The following is a 16,483-nucleotide window of genomic DNA, read 5'->3' as shown; positions in this document are numbered from 1 at the left end:
TTGAGCTGGAGTTTATCCAAGGAAGGGAAACTGTCTTCTAGAACAGATTTCTTTTTTCACATCTTGGTGTCAGCAACCTCAACCTCCTACTATAGCAAGAGGGAAGAGCAACAGGCAGCAGCATTGGGATCAGTGCCCCAGACCACACTTCCAGCTCCATCCTTGGACCTGCTGCTTGTGCCGTCATTATTTCCCTGCATGTGTGGATTTGTTGGAAGCTCTTATTGGCTGCTTTCTTGCTGGAGAAATTCAGCCAGCAAACAGTCAGAGTTTGGTGCCACCTGTGCTGTTTGGGGAGGGGATCTTCTGGAGCCTTTTCCACGCCATATAATTGCCTTGAGTACCTCCAGTGTGTCGGGATGTTGCTGCTGGGGGACATGACTGGGAGCTCTGCTTGCAAGTGGATTCAAGATGGAATCGTAGGTATGGTGGGCACCAAAGGGATTTGTCTTCATGCTCTGCATACCCAGCTTTGGAGGTCAGGTTGGAAAAGACTTTTTGAAATCCCTGCCACGGTCAGCAGTGGGGAAGAGGCACCGTGAGTGCTGTGGTTTGAAGGTTTTGAGATGCCCACCAAAGATTCTTGTCATCTGGATCTGTCTGCTCCCTGGTTATCTCTCTCTATGGAGCTGGAAGCTCATGTTCCCAGCTCCTATTCTGAATAAGGATCCATGGGGGATGTGGTGACAGCACGGCAGGAGTGACAACATCAAAGGTCTCAAAGGTTGGGCTGAACCATGCAGTGACGTGGGACATGCTGGCTGCAGCCTCCAGCAGTGCACCTTGATGGAGCAGTTCTGGTCCATGTTTTGTCTCCTGGCACACACACAGCTGTGAGTTTGTGACCAGTAATAAGGCTCACTCTTGGCTTTTGTTGTCTCTATGTCTGCAGGAGTGAAAGGACCTTCTAGGTGAGAGAAACAGGCCATGCACGGCATAGCTCCTTCACGTGGGGGTTCACTGGAGCCTAGAACCACCTCGGGTGCATTGATGATCTCACTCTGAGCCCTGCAAGGTCCTGGCTGACTGACAGGGTGCAGCTCTGGGGGTGCCCTACACTTCACATCCTCTCTGCCCTTGTAGATGCACCACAAACATCTCTGCTGGTTGCTCTTCTCTGGGGTTTTGGCATCACTCTTGGCTCTTATTGCTCCAAAATGCACTTTTCTTGCCAGACTTTGATTACTGGGGGCAAACCAAAATTCTTATAAATACGGATGAGTGCTCTAGGTGGTTCAGGGGACAGCATCAAAATTTGTGGGGTGTATTTATGTTTGGTTTGCCCTCTTTCTCCCAATAGCTAATTGGTGCTGTGGTGCCCCTTTAATGACTGATGCTAACGAACCCTTGCTGGCACAGCTCTAAGATGGCAGGAGCTGCTTTGTGTGCATCTCCCTATGCCAGCACCAGAATGTGCTTCCCTTCATGTGGGACCCTATCCCACCTTCCAGCGGGGGCTATAACAAGGGGTAGGTTTTAATTACCCCCCCAGAGCCCGGCATCGCGTGGTGCCGGCGGTATTGCCTCGGACTCTCCCTGGATTTGCTTTTCCCCCATCGAGCAGCGCCTGTTCTGGCCGCCGCCGCCCAGGCTTGGCTCAGTTCCACTTCTGTCCTCGGCGGTGGTGAAAGCACGTTCCTCGTGATGGGAAAGCCTCTACCAGAAACACAAAGGGCTTTCATTAGGGAAGGCAGCGGCGGGTGGCCACGGACGGCCAGCGCCGGCACCGGGAGGCTTCACCCCACATAACTCCTGCACAGGGGTGGCTGGAGACACACCAGTTCCCTCCAGCAGCGAGTGTGTAGCCAGCATTTAACCTTAGAGCCTACCCAGCTTGGAAAGAGAAATAAATTTTCCTTCTGCAAAGGGGATTTAGGGCCTAGAAGTCTTAAGGGAGATGGTCAGAAGGCGCAGGGCTGGCTTTGGGAGCCAGGGATCTCTACTAGTGTATCCCTGACAGCCGGAGGCAATGTGAAAGCCACTGCTCTGCGGGCTGAGTGCTTCCCACCACCCCCTTGTCAGCATTTCCCTAGGTGGAGGGAGCTGGGTGCCCACTGAGGGGGAGAGTGGCTGGCAGAGCTGCTCCATGGTACCCAGGGCTCCCCCAGCCATCCTGCATCTCCTGACCTTGCTTGGGGAAGCAGGAGGATGAAATGCTGTGCCACCAGGACACATGCAGGGGGGGAGGTGAATCCAGGAATTGATCCATCTGTCTTGTCCTCCAGCCTGGCTTTTGGCTTTTTTCGGATATGTTCCAGTGAGGAACCTCTGTTCCTGCCCTCACCCCTGAAGAACCACCCTGGGCCTTCTTGTTTTGCTCTGGAGCTTTGGGCGAGGGAGCAGGAGAGCCGCCTTGTCTCCCCACAGCTGCTGAAAGAGGCTATTTGTTCCAGAGCAGGGTGAGATATGAAATCCCATCAAGCCGCCTCGCTTATTAGAGAGATCTCAGCGAGCTGCTTATTATGCACCATGGCATAATGCAGATTACGAATGTGACCGGGCGATAATTAGCAGAGCTGGAACTGTAATTAAACGCTCCTGTGCTGCGCTGTGGTTTCTGTTGCAGAGTGGAAGGAAGCTGAACGGTTTCAGAACCCACAGGTCTTTGACGTGCACATGTAGCCGCCGCTCCCAGGGTGATGGGGGAAATGGGGGCAAGCGGTCCCCATCACCCCCTGGGCTGTTCCTGGTGCCCACCTGAGCCAGGCAATCCTGCCTGGTTCCTCCCTGGCTCTCCCGTTGCTGGAGACTGGCTTGTGGTTTGCAAAATGTGGCGTTGAGGAGCCCCTTCAAAGGAGCCTCACGCTTCCTTGGAGCATCTTGTCCTGGATCCAGCGAGATGCGCGAGATGAGGTTGCTGTGTTTTGGGAGGGTGATTTTTTTTGGGGGTGGGAGCCTCTTGGCAGCTCCTCTGGCAGCCTCCTGGGGTTGTTTTATGCCAAAACCACCTTCCTCTAATCCCATGGGATGCAGTTGGGCAGCCTTGGAGGTGAGGTTGGGCTCCTGGGGGAGAGTTGGTCCTGCTGGTGGGAGGTTGGAGGTAATTGTGGGGAAAAGAGCTGTGGAACACAAGCTATGCTGCTGGCAGAGGGGAACATGTCGTCCAGCCACTGCTGCTTCAGACCTATGGGCCATCTTGAATGCCCAGTGGGGTGGATATGCTCTGACAAACTGTCTGGAGAGACGATGGATGCAGGAGGACAAGGAGAGGGCTGCAGACAGAAGATGCTTTGTGTTCTCCTGCTGGAAGAGCAAATCCACTTGCACTGGCAGAGCCAGAAGGTCTCACAGTTCTCCACGAGGGTCACATTTGCACCCCCTGCCCACAGCCACCCCTGTGGGAGCAGGCAGAAGCCGCTGGCAGATGTGATGTTCTCCTCCCTGCTCCTATGCCTAGAGATTTGTGTCGCTGAGGATGCAGGGAGGCTCTGTGGGGTCAGGAGTTGGTGAGGAGGTGGGATTCTCTAGCCACTTGCTGTGTTGTGTGGGGCGGGTGAGGTTGGATGTGCAAGGTTCTGCTGGAGTCAGATTAAAGGATAGAGGTGTGGGAGCAAGAGAGGGGAGCAGGTGAACTTGGCAGCTGGTCAGGACCAGGGTGGGAGTCAGCAGCAAGGATGGAAGTGGTCATAGGCTGGTGTCATACCCACATTTGGTGATTGTGAACATGGGCTGTCCAGGTCTCCCCTCAACAGAGGTTTAGGGGGACTCTCTGAGTGTAGTATACTGGGTGCTCTAGAGGGATCTTCCCCTGCTTGAAACCATGGCCCAGGTGAGTGCTCGCTGATGATGTGATGAGTTTCCTCAGCCTACTTCTCTTCTGAGGTTGCCCAGCATCTGATCCAGATCCAGATGGTGGAGAAGATCTGAGCTGAGGAAGAGCAGCTCGCCCACAGCTGCTGCAGATCCTCATGAGCCAAGGCAAGGGGCTGGCTGGCTGTGCCTGGCTTGGCTGGTGAACCCTGAAGGACAGGAAGTTAGCCCCCAGCCCTTCCCTTGGCCAGTGCAGAATCAGCCCATCAGCCATCCTGCTCCTGACATTGCTGTAATCTGCTTGCGTGGCAGAGCAGCCAAGGATCTTGGCTTGTCAGCGGCAGGGTGGCTTGGCTGGGCTTTCACTTGGCATGTTGGCTTGTTGGCTTTCCAAGCCCAGCTCTGGTCATGGAATGTGGTTTCCATGTTCAAGGAGAGCACAATGGCTGGATCAGGCTCTAAAGCAGACACTTGCACAGGGAAGAGGGATATGATCCAAGCGACTGCATCTTCAGGTGGTCATAGGGTAGATTTGGTGCTGGAAGGAGACCACTACTCGTTTGTCCTGTCCTGCCAGTTGAGCAGAAGCTCTTCTAATGAGCCATCAGGTCCAAAGTCATTGGCTGCATTAACATCTGAGCCATAGCCAAGAGGCATCCCCAGCAGGGATGATTACAGAAGCCGTCGGGGAAGGAACTTGGCAGAAGCTCTTTCAAGCAGGAGCACAGATATCTCCTGCAGGATTTCTGGGTGTGATCTCTGTGACTCCAAAGCGCCGGCTCCCCAGGGTTACGTGGGTATGGGCACACCAGGGTGGGACAGCCCTGTGAGATCCTTGTCCTCTGACAGGGTGTGGGACGTCAACTGAAGGTGGCAGCCCTGGGCTTGTGGTTCTCCAGGAACGTAGATGCCTGTTGATACTTGTTCTCCCTTCCATATTCCCGACAGTATTCCTGACGGTGACCACGTGTTTCTCCTTCCCCACAGATGGAGTCTCCGGTCTCTACGCCCGCGGTGTTGCCCTTGCACCTCCTCGTGCCTGTGGTCAACAACGACATCTCGTCGCCGTGCGAGCAGATCATGGTACGCACCCGCTCGGTGGGAGTGAACACCTGCGACGTGGCCCTGGCCACCGAGCCCGAGTGCCTGGGCCCCTGCGAGCCCGGGACCAGCGTGAACCTGGAGGGCATTGTCTGGCAGGAGACGGAGGACGGTAAGTGTCACAGAGCTCCTCGCTCTCCACCAGTGTCCTGGTGGAGTTGTGGCAGTCCCTTCCTTCCCATGTCCCTGCTGTGCCATTTGTTGGCACGTCCTGGGCTTTCCCGCCACCAGCTGGGTGGTCAGGACAGAGGAGCCGTGTGGGAGCGGTCTGTAATCCGTCGGGCAAAGGGAGTAACGGGCCAATACTTGCGTCAGCCCCGCTCGTTGTGTTCTCTCCTTGCTCAGACAGCGGGCAAAAATCTGAGCTGCCATTTCTCTGCCTCTCGACAAGAGTTGACTTGTTCCGGAGGTGCCGGGGAAAGGCCGTGCCAGCCGGCACGGGAATTCAACGGAGTTGACTTCATTTTTGCTTGGCAACCCGCAGGTCTGTCACAAAAACGCTCAAACCCTGGGAGGCAGCAGAAATCTCCTGCTGGATTAAAAAACACCAGCAGAGCTCTCAAAATCGACTCGGCGGGAGATCAGCCTCTCGGCTCTCTTGCCAAGCCAATCCAATCTTTTTTTTCCACTGGAGCTCGTCTCATCTGCGCACAGCTTGGTTTGCTTTCCCAGGTTCTTTGATGGATTTTCGTTGCTGTTGAGGCTCTGCCAAGGAACACAGGGATGAATAGGTGGCTCAACAGCCCACGGCAAGCACTGGAACCCGGCCTTCCCTCCAGCCTTGCTGGGGTGCTGGAGGTTTCTGCCTCGGGAAGTGCGGGGTGAGCTCCTTGTACTTGTGTCTGGAAGCAGAAAGAGCCTGGAAGCACAAAGGTGAGAGAGCAGCAGTGGTGGAGGCTGGTTGACAGTCATCTCAGCCAGGTATCCATGTGCTCCTCTTGGACATCTGCTCCTGCTCTCCCATCGCTATTCCATGCAGAGAACAAAGCTGTTGGCTTTTATCCCTGGCTGCTCCTCACTGTGACTGCCTTTATCCTCAGTGGAAGCTGAACTGAAATCTGTGTTCCTGTGAGCTGCTTTCAGTGGGGTTCCCTTCTTGCCCTGTGCTTTGGGAGGACAGGGACGGGCCCAGTTTGCCTTCCCCCTCTCCCTGCTGGGAAACTGGTTTTGAAACAATGATTGGTGTAGAACTGAGTGCTGCAGTGGCCCCTGATGTGAGCACAGTTGTTCCCCGTGGAAAAAGCATATTGAGAAATAGCACTTGAGCTATTGGGAAGAGAGGAGTACATGGACCATGCTGGGGAAGACTGGGATGTCTAGCTTGGAATGGGGACCTCTGCACTCCTCTGCCCTCTCTGAGCTTCACCATCTGTTCCATATGGAAAAACTCATCCGGATCGAGGCAGCTGGGAGCTACGTGTTTTTTATGGTGCTCCAAGGGAGAAGGACATCACACATTGCAAAATCTGGGAGAAGGAAACAAGAAGCAGGAATGTTCGAGAGCCCTGCTCTGCACATCTCAGGGACCGGAGGATCTGCTGGGGGAAGGTGCTCTGAGGAGACCTGCGGAAGGTCTCTGCTGAGCTCCCAGCGCCGGCACTGCTGGTTCCAGGTCTGCAAGAGCCCCATCGCTTTACAGGATGCAGCACCTTCAGTGGAGAACCTGAGGCACAGCCAGGCTGGGGGTTGGGACACGCAGCACTGCAGAGGAGCATCGGCACCCCCCAACTCGTGGGACTCCCCCACCTCCCTGTCCCCGTCAGTCTATTCTTCTGTTGTGACTTTCCTCAACCCAAAATCCCCAGAGCTGCAGAGTTGCCTGAAAATCCCAGGACTGCTAGAGACCCCCACGGGCAACAGCAAAGCTGATGAGAGCTTGTATGGGTTTTTTTGGATGGAAATCAGTAGAGGCTTATGGTGGCCATGCCAGGAGGGATAAACTGAATATCCCTGAGGCAGAGAGCACAAAATCATTCTGCCTTGCCAATTTCTGGTTGAGAGGCAGTGCCATGAGAGCAGTTTCTGTTCTCCCCTCCCTTTTCCCCTGCTCCTCATCCCACCGTGAAGCTCTGTGCCTGTCTGCCTGTCCGTCTGCATTACCCCTCACTTCTGCAGCCACCGTCTCGGAGCATGCCTTGGAGGCGTCCTGCCATTTCCCACAGCCCCGATATTTTTAGTCTGTGGTAATTCAGTGAACTCACACAGAGATCCTTCTCTGCCGGCTGCTGATGGTTGCCACCGTCAGGAGCAAGGATTTCACATCCAGCCAACCCTGCAGAAGACGAGCCCTGACATTTCCTTTGGTTGCTTCTGGTCGGCTGCATGTGTTGGCTCTGGTTATAGCGGCATCTCCCGTCCTCGAGTGAAAAGGCAGGGTAGAACCATCCCTATTTTTTGCCTGGCATCTCCCTCCTGCCTTCCCATTTTCGCTGGTGGGAGTCAAGGGTGATGCTTGACCTGGCTGTCCAAAGCTGGAGCTTGTGAAGTGTTTTGGATGTCATGAGCATCTCCTCTCGCCCAAAGGGTACAGGGGAGAAAGCTACACCAAGGGCATGTCTCCACAGCCAAATGAGGTGCTTCCAGCACCTGGAGACTGCCTTCCAGATCTCCAGAAGGATCTCAGCACCTCACCCAGAGGAATCCATCTCCCTTGGGATGTAGCAGCCTCACTGAGCTGCTTGGAAGGACTGTGGGCAGCAGGAACAGCTCTTGACTTGCATCAAACTTAGAATCACAGAATCTTGGAATGGTTTGGGTTGGGACGGACCTTTAAGATCATCTCATTCTCTAGAATGAGCAGGGGAAAAGGGAGGGGAGAACAGAAATGGCTCCCATGGCATTACCTCTCAACCAGGAATTGGCAGGGGGTGATGATTTTGTGCTCCCTGACACATCACTCTGCTGCCTCATTAGCTGCCAGGTCCCTTCCATTCCCCTCGGTGGAGCTGGTGTCACCTGGCTCGGAGCACAGCACCTCCTCAGTCTGCTCCCTGTGAGCAGACTAGGATCCAGCACCACACCAGTGCTGTTCGCAGCCGAAACAAGCACGAAACCTCTGAGCAACAAGGATTGTGGGGTGGCAGCACCTGGAAAATGTCAGTACACTCCACGTCCCTTCCTCCAGCTCCATGCTGGGATGGTGGTGGCAGGTCACCCATGGCCGAGCACTGCACGCTCCAGGTGTTTGGATTGTCCTTTGGCAAACTTCTCTTGAGGGTACAATGGAGTGTGAGCATCCTCAGGGGTGGAAGATGTCCACACATGTCCTTGCTTGGAGCAGGAGGGAGGTACAGTAGATGGGGAGAGAATGGAGACAGATGGGAGGGCGAATACTGGAAGGTTTTACTGTAACTGTGAGGAAGCCTGACCCACATTTGCTGGCTTTGCACGTCAAACATCATCACCCACAGCCCTGGGTAGTGCCCAAGGATGTTTGAAATGGAGGATGTGCCAAGATTGCACTGCAATGGGTGGGCTTTGGGGATTCCAAAGGGATACACCCTCCTCTGCATACACACTACAGTTTTCTTATCCGTGTCTGCTTGGGTCCAGAATCAGGAAGTGTGTTTTTAAGACTGATGCAGGAAGAGTGTGGAGCGAGAATGTGGCTTTCTCATTTGCTTTAATGATGTTTCATAGAATCATAAAATCACAAGGTGGTTTGGGTTGGAAGGGACCATGGGCAGGGGCACCTTCCGCTAGACCAGGTTGCTCCAAACGCCATCCAACCTGGCCTTGAACACTTCTAGGGATGGGGCAGCCACAGCTGCTCTGGGCAACCTGTGCCAGGGCCTCACCACCCTCACAGGGAAGCCATTGACCACAACTCTTAGAGTGTGACCATCCATCCAGTTCCTTATCCACTGTGTGGTCCATCCATCAGATCCATGTCTGTCCAGTTTAGAGACAAGGATGCCATGTGGGACAGTGTTTGATGCTTTGCACAAGTCCAGATAGATGACATCAGTCACTTTTCCCTCATCTACCAGCACTGGAACTCTGTTGTAGAAGGCCACCGACTTTGTCAGGTATGACAGAAGATTTCCCCAAGGAAAATTTTGCCAATGATGGTCATTGGTGAGTGATTGCTCCTCAGTGGGTGAGGTGATGCTTGTGCTGGCCATCCCTTGCCCCGTGGTGTCCCCTGCTTTCCTGGCATGCTGGCCATGAAGACCTTGGGGTTTGTGTTCCAAAGCCTGGGCACTATGGCCAGGATCTTTGCACATGTGCAGGGTCTATGGAGAAGCTGGAGCATCCTGAAAGTGATGCAGCTGGAGGGGAAGTAAAGAAGAAGACAATGCAGCTGGAGGAGAAATTCATGGAAGAAGGGACATCCCAAAGTCAGGGCATTCTGGAAGTGATGCGACTAGAGGAGGAATTCATGGGGATGTTCTTGGTTGGGCTTGGGGGATTCATCTTTGAAAAGAGGTAAAATGTGCACTAATACAATGGCTCCTGGTGCCCACAGCAGCATTGTCCTCCATCCTGCATAATCCCAGGATTTTTTCATACATTGCCAACCTGCATGGCAACCTTACACTATCACCCACCCTTAATTTTTCCAGCCAGAATATGACTCTGGAGTGATGGGAACAGTTGGTGACCAGGGTGCTGAGTGGTTTGCACCCAGACTCGAGTGGTGTTGATTCCTTAAGAGCTTCAAAGGTGTCATCTTCCCATGAAACCAGGTGGGATTGGAGTTATCCAAGTGGGATTCCTCCTCTTCAAGAGCATCTCCTTTCTCGGAGGCGCAGGGGTGTTACGTCCTTACTGCCCACTCTTGCCATGCCTGTGCCTGCCCATCATCCTGCCACGGGAGGGGGACATGGTGGGTGAAAAAAGCTGCTTAGGATCTATCCCAGGGTTTAAATTGTCCTGGGTTATTGTTGGAGGATTAGGAAGGGATTTGGTATGATTGGTTGCAGTGGGTTAAATATAGGCTGATGTGTGTTGGAGGGCTGGTGTTCCAACAGGGAAGGGAGGGACGGTGCTGGCTCGCTTCGCCCTTTCCTCTTTCATCTCTCTCTTGTGATTGCGGTGGCAGGGAGTGAAAAAACGCCAGCACCTCCTTTCTAATATCACACTTTGGCCCTGAGATACACAAGGGACTCCAGTGGCTTGTCATGCAATTAACTTCCAGTGGCGCATGTGGGCTTCGCCAGCTGAAAGAGGGATTGAACTGGCAGGGAGGGCAGAGGGACTGGGAGGGGTGGGGTCCAGGTTAGGGCTGCTTGCTCCTCAGTGGCTGCCAGGTCCTTGGGCAGCTCCTGGGAGCATCGCACAGCAGCCCCACAGGGGTGTCCTGGGAATGGTGGGGCTGGGTTGGGGCACAGGATGCAGCCAGCAGCTTCTTTGGGTTTTAAGGAAAGGTGGACAGGCTCCTGCCTGCCAAAAACCACTGCATTAGGAGGAACAGAGATAGAAGAGCACATTCCATGTGCCCTTCTTGGGATGCCTGGGACTAGCATTCCCCTCTTCCTATCCATCCCTCCACATGTGGGGCCATGGTTTCTATCTCAGGTCATTTCCATCATCATATTTTGCCCATGTCCATGTTAAGGCAAGTCCTCAGCACCTTCCTCCAAAGGCAGGACCCAGCCATTCCTGCTCACAGGGATGAGCCAATTGTGGGGTTTGGCCGTGTGCTGGCACTGTGTCTTCCCATGACCTGCTCCCAATGTTTTCCTGGAGGAGAAAGGAGAAAGAGAAGGTCTGAATTTCATTTCTCTTTCTGAGGGAAACCCACATGTCAGGCCTCGGCTCCACGTATTATCCATGCCGGAGTCTGCAGCTGGCTGCTGGCACAGCACAACAGGGATTGTGGGCTGAGATTTATAAACACGCTTCAGGCACAGCTGCTCCAGGCTCCCTCAGCTCCATCCATCTCCCGGGGCCGTATATCTCGCTGCGCTCATCAACCCTTGCGAACGCATTTCCTATCTCCCGAGTTTTACCTTGCTTGGATAAACGTGCTTGGCACAACGGAATCCACTCTACTAGTGCAGAAATCAGCAATCTATGGCAGGGAGGAGGTGCCCCAATGCTGAGGGATGCTGTGGAAGACCCCTCTGCCTCCCAAAAGTGGTGCTGAGAGTCCACGGCCTTGGCATGGGTGTGAGCCAGGCTGCTCCTCTTCTGAATTAGTGGGAGAAAGCTGAAACTCTGAGTTTTCTGAATGCCTTTGCTCTGAAAGAGGAGGATGTGGCCTCATAGATGCTTGTCCAGGTGGAGATATAGGGCAAAGGGGTGTCACTGGAGATGCTGGAGCAAAGCAACATGGGGTTGTTCCACCAGGATTGGGTTTTCCTGCCAGGGATTTCACCTGAGCGGGAATGCTGAGCTCAGCTTGCCATCTAGTGGCAGTAATGACATTTTCCAGAGAGCCATGAGATTCATGGCCACACTCTGAGGGTGTCACAGCCCCACTGGTGTGTCTGCAGCTCCACATTGGGGCCCACAGGCTTGCTGAGGGCTTTCTGCTTTTCCCCTGGGGGCTTCTCAGCCCTCACTCCCCAGAGATTGCCTTCCTTACCCTACCTGAATGCACATGCAGCTATAGTGGATCTTCAGCCCCCCCACCAGATCCCACAGCCTTTTGGGGATGGCTGGGTTTAGCATCCCCACAAAAATAGGGAAGAGGAGGAGAGGTTGAGTGGATGCCGGCCAGAGCCGTGCTGAGAGAGGGAATGAGCTGGGAGGTCTCTAGCTCCATTTTGGTGCCCCTTCAGCCTCTCCCAAAAGAGAGTCTCACCTCTCCCAAAAGCCCAAGATCCCTCGTCTGCCTTCCTCCAGCACTAGAGCTGAGCTCTTCCTCCTGCCTATCTGAAGAGGCAGGTCCCCTGACACTGCTAGATCAAACCTGGCCCCATCTGACCCTTTCCCCTTGCCTTGCAGGGATGCTGGTGGTCAATGTCACCTGGAGGAACAAGACGTACGTGGGGACGCTGCTGGACTGCACACAGCACGACTGGGCTCCTCCCCGGTAAGTGGGTGGTGGGTTTCGGGGGCTTCCGGGCACTGAGGGCAAACCCAGCCCCATACAGCCCCCATACACTCTGCTCTGTGCCTGTGGGGCTGCCACAGGGGTTGGCATCTCCTGCCTGCACAAATGAGCTGCTCCCGTGGCTCTGCCCTCGCAGTCACAGGTCTGTTGTCCTGGGGGAGTGAGGATGGTTGAGCACATCCTGGTGGACCTCTCTAGTTCCTCTTTATTGGCCAGTGGGAGGATGAGTCTGCGGGATTGGTAGCAAGGGGAAGAAGGGGGTCCCCACTGTGCCACGGGCATGACCGTCTCTCCATTAAAACTCCCATGTCCTCCTCTCGGCAGGTTCTGTGACTCTCCCACCAGCGACCTGGAGATGCGCAATGGCCGGGGCAGGGGCAAGCGCATGCGCCCCAACAGCAACACGCCAGTGAACGAGGCGGCCGCCGCCTCGGACAGCAAAGGGACCAGTAACAGCAGCAAGACCCGGGCAGGAGCCAACAGCAAGGGGCGCCGGGGCAGCCAGAACTCCTCGGACCACCGCACCCCACCTGGTGGGACAACTGAAGATGTGAAGGCCAGTCCCTCCTCAGTCACCAAGCGGAAGAGCAAACCCCTCTCTGACATGGAGGTGAACTCCAGCTCGGAGGACTCCAAGGGCAGCAAACGCATCCGCACGAACTCGATGGGCTCGGCCACCGTGCCGCCCGCCACGGTCAAGGTGGAGCCGGCTGTCCTGGACCGCAACTGCCCTTCTCCCATCCTCATCGACTGTCCCCACCCCAACTGTAATAAGAAGTACAAGCACATTAACGGGCTGAAGTACCACCAGGCCCACGCGCACACAGACGATGACAGCAAGCTGGAGGCGGACGTGGACAGCGAGTATGGTGAGGAGCCCTCCCTGCACGCCGACGTCGGGAGCTGCAATGGGGCCGCCGGCTCTCAGAAGGGCTCGCTCTCGCCAGCTCGCTCAGCCACTCCCAAGGTGCGCTTGATGGAGCCCCACAGCCCCTCCCCGTCCAGCAAGTTCAGCACCAAGGTCCCCTGTAAGAAGAAGGTGGGTGGGGAGGGGGACACGGACCCAGGTGCTCTGTCCAATGATGGCTCTGAGGATGGTCCGTCGGTGGCTGATGAGACGAGTAATGACGACTTTGACTCTCTGGAGAAGCGATGTGTTGATAAGGACAAGTCAAAGAAGGCCTCTGGTGCTAAGCAGGAGAAGATCCCTTCCAAAAGCTTGAAGTCTGCCAGACCCATTGCACCAGCCATCCCCCCGCAGCCAATTTACACCTTCCAGACCGCCACCCTCACCACCGCCAGCCCCGGCTCATCTGCCGGCCTCGCCACCACCGTGGTCCAGACCATGCCCAACAGCCCCCAGCTCAAACCTATCCAGCCCAAGCCAACAGTGATGGGAGAGCCCTTCACTGTCAACCCTGCCCTCACCCCTTCCAAGGAAAAGAAGAAGAAAGACAAGAAGAAGAAGGAGCCCAAGGAGGTAGAAAACCCTTTGACTCCTGGCAAAGCCTGCAGAGCGGAGGAAGGCAAGAGCCCTTTCCGGGGGGAATCCAGCGACCTGGGAATGAAAGGCGAGGGGCTGCTGAATGGTTCATCTGACCCCCACCAGAGCCGGCTCGCCAGCATCAAGGCTGAGGCAGATAAAATCTACAGCTTCACCGACAATGCACCCAGCCCCTCCATCGGCGGTGCCAGCCGGCTGGAGAACACCAACCCAGCCCAGCCCCTGACCCCGCTGCATGTCGTCACCCAGAACGGGGCAGAGGCCAGCTCAGTGAAGACCAACAGCCCAGCCTACTCAGACATCTCCGACGCTGGGGAGGATGGGGAGGGCAAGCTGGAGAGCGTGAAGGCGAAGGATCCGGAGCAGTTGGTCAAGGAAGGCGCCAAAAAAGCTCTTTTTCCCCCACAGCCTCAGAGCAAAGAGTCTCCCTACTACCAAGGCTTTGAAACATACTATTCCCCAGGCTACCCCCAGGCTAGCCCAGGTCCCCTGAACCCTGGCGGGCAGTCCGTGGCTGAGACACAGGCCTTGAAACTGAAGAAGGACGAGGAGCAGGAGAACCCAGACGTGAAGGTGAAGAGCGAAGGCTGCGAAGAGAAGAAGGCAGAGCTTGGTGGTGGCTCCAGCCAGCAGCCCTCAGTCATCCAGCAGCGCCCCAACATGTACATGCAGTCCCTCTACTACAACCAGTATGCCTACGTGCCACCCTACGGTTACAATGAGCAGGGCTACCATGCTCACCTGCTGAGCACCAACCCTGCTTACCGTCAGCAGTATGAGGAGCAGCAGAAGCAGCGGCAGAGCCTGGAGCAGCAGCAGCAGCGGGGACTGGAGAAGAAGGCAGACCTGGGCTTGAAAGAGAGGGAGGCAGCGCTCAAAGAGGAGTGGAAGCAGAAGCCACCAATGCCGCCGACGCTGACCAAAGCCCCAAGCCTCACGGACCTCGTCAAGTCAGGGCTGAACAAGCCCAAGGAGCAGGGAGGTCCTGACATGGCCAAATCTGTCATCATCCCCAAGCTGGAGGACTCGTCCAAGCTGTCTGGCAGCCAGGTCGCCGAAGGGCTCAAGGTGAAGCTGAGTGAGGCCAGTCACCTCGGGAAGGAAGCTGCCGAGACTAAGGCTGGCTCTGAGTGTGGCCGGCAAGCGGAGGTGGACCCTGTGCTCTGGTACAGACAGGTAATGCCCTGCCCTGTCTGCCAGCCCAGCTGGGTGTTTGCTTCTGGAGGAAGCCCCTCACCGTGGCTTTGCCACAGGGCTCTGCTGGGACCATCACCTTGGAGAACACATGTTGTCCTCTGCTTGTGGTGGGACTCCATGAGATTCCCTTGGGGCTCAGAAAAGGGATGGGGCTGTGAGGCCACGGATGGGCCAAGGGGAGTGGAGTTCACTGGTCTCCTCCAAACTCAGGCTGGGTTTGGGACAGGCAGGGCTGGGGGGAGGCGGGTGTTCTGATGGTTGGCTGTTCTTGCAGGAAGCCGAGCCCCGGATGTGGACGTATGTGTACCCGGCAAAGTACTCGGACATCAAGACGGAGGATGAGCGATGGAAAGAGGAGAGGGACCGAAAGTTGAAGGAAGAAAGGAGTAGAAGCAAAGAAGCCACATCCAAGGAGGACGGGAAGGAGAGCACCAGCTCCGAGTGCAAGCTCACCCCCCCTGAGGAGCCTCGCATGGTGGGGAAGGACCCCAGGCCCAGTGTCCATGTCCCTGTGTCCTCACCCCTCACGCAGCACCAGTCCTACATCCCCTACATGCACGGCTACTCCTACAGCCAGTCGTACGACCCCAACCACCCCAGCTACCGCGCCATGCCCACCGTCATGATGCAGAATTACCCAGGTAGGGAGCCAGGGCCTTCCTGGGGACGTCCCTTCCCAGCTGTCCCTGCTCTTGGGATGGGGGGCAGCTGCAGGACATCCTCTCGCACACATACAGAGCCATGTGCTCCCACTGTGCTGCCCGAGTCCTCCCTGTGCTCTGACTGCTTTTCTCCCCCCAGGATCATACCTACCCTCCAGCTATTCCTTCTCTCCGTACGGGAGCAAGGCATCCGGCAGTGACGACAGTGACAAGTCCCGAGCCAGCCCCAGTGTGAGCTGTAAATCCAGCTCAGAGTCCAAGGCCCTGGACATCCTGCAGCAGCACGCCAGCCACTACAAGAGCAAATCACCCACGGTGAGGGTCAGGAGCACACTGGCTTCGCTCAGCTCTGTGGAACAGTCCTGGGATTCTGTACCCAGCTGGGAGAAGCTCCGCCTGCCATGGGGTTTGCTGTACCTGCTGCTGTGGGAGACCCACAGCCATGGTGTATTACCACAGTACAAATCCTTTGGGATGGACCAGCCAAACCTGTGGGCAGGACTGGCCCAGGGAAGCACTGGGGCTCCTCCAAACCCTGCAGGAACCTGGTGACACTTGTCCATAGCCTTGGAGCTAGTGGGTGAGATGCAGGGGCTGTCTCCATCCCATGGCTTCTGCTGGGCTGAGCTGGGAGACGGAGTTTGGACATGGTGAGGAAAGAACTGCCCTCAGACAGGACTTGTGTCCTCCCCACGGCTTTTGGGCTCTGAGCCTGGTCACCTCATGGGGGGTCTTTGGGCAAAGGTGGCGAGTATCACCCTGAGATGTGCCCTGGGGTGGCTGATCACGTCCCTCAGCGTGTGTCTGCTTTCTCCTCTCCAGATAAGTGAGAAAACATCTCAGGAGCGGGACCGCAGTGGCTGTGGGGTGGTGGGGGGCAGCGGGAGCTGCAGCAGCGTCGGGGGAGCTGGAGCAGGAGAACGGAGCGGCGACCGACCCCGCACATCGCCCTCCCAACGCCTGCTCTCGACGCATCACCACCACCACCACCTCGGGTACTCGCTGCTGCCGGCGCAGTACAACCTGCCCTATGCAACAGGTGAGAGCTGGGGCTGGGCTCAGGGGAGCTGGGAGGGAGCTGGACGCACCCTTGGGCCGTGGGAGCCCTTGTGCTGTTCCCTGGTCTGGCTGGGTGCCTGACCCGGGCTGCTGGATCCTGACGCCACTTCTCCTCCGCAGGTCTCTCCTCTACAGCCATCGTTGCCAGCCAGCAAGGCTCTACTCCCTCCCTATACCCACCTCCCCGGAGGTGAGAACGGTAAGGCT

At 56.1% G+C, this 16,483-nt stretch overlaps 1 protein-coding gene across 2 annotated transcripts in view; it reads left to right on the top strand.

The window, feature by feature from the left end:
• Positions 1–16,483, top strand: part of ZNF609 (zinc finger protein 609) — a 64,540-nt gene that overhangs the window by 45,638 nt on the left and 2,419 nt on the right. The window contains exons 3-9 of one of the 2 annotated variants that reach the window (XM_017816891.1): positions 4,738–4,963; positions 11,746–11,833; positions 12,179–14,534; positions 14,830–15,196; positions 15,357–15,532; positions 16,040–16,256; positions 16,397–16,475. In XM_017816891.1, the coding sequence (XP_017672380.1) occupies positions 4,738–4,963; positions 11,746–11,833; positions 12,179–14,534; positions 14,830–15,196; positions 15,357–15,532; positions 16,040–16,256; positions 16,397–16,470 (3,504 nt within the window). In that variant the 3' untranslated portion in view covers positions 16,471–16,475. Of the gene's footprint in view, positions 1–4,737; positions 4,964–11,745; positions 11,834–12,178; positions 14,535–14,829; positions 15,197–15,356; positions 15,533–16,039; positions 16,257–16,396; positions 16,477–16,483 lie in introns of both variants that reach the window. The other variant, XM_017816890.1, reaches the window with a different exon arrangement.

Source organism: Lepidothrix coronata, unplaced genomic scaffold (assembly GCF_001604755.1).
Source record: "Lepidothrix coronata isolate B3197 unplaced genomic scaffold, Lepidothrix_coronata-1.0 Scaffold58, whole genome shotgun sequence".
NCBI lineage: Eukaryota > Metazoa > Chordata > Aves > Passeriformes > Pipridae > Lepidothrix > Lepidothrix coronata.
This window is presented reverse-complemented; position numbering and strand designations above follow the sequence as displayed.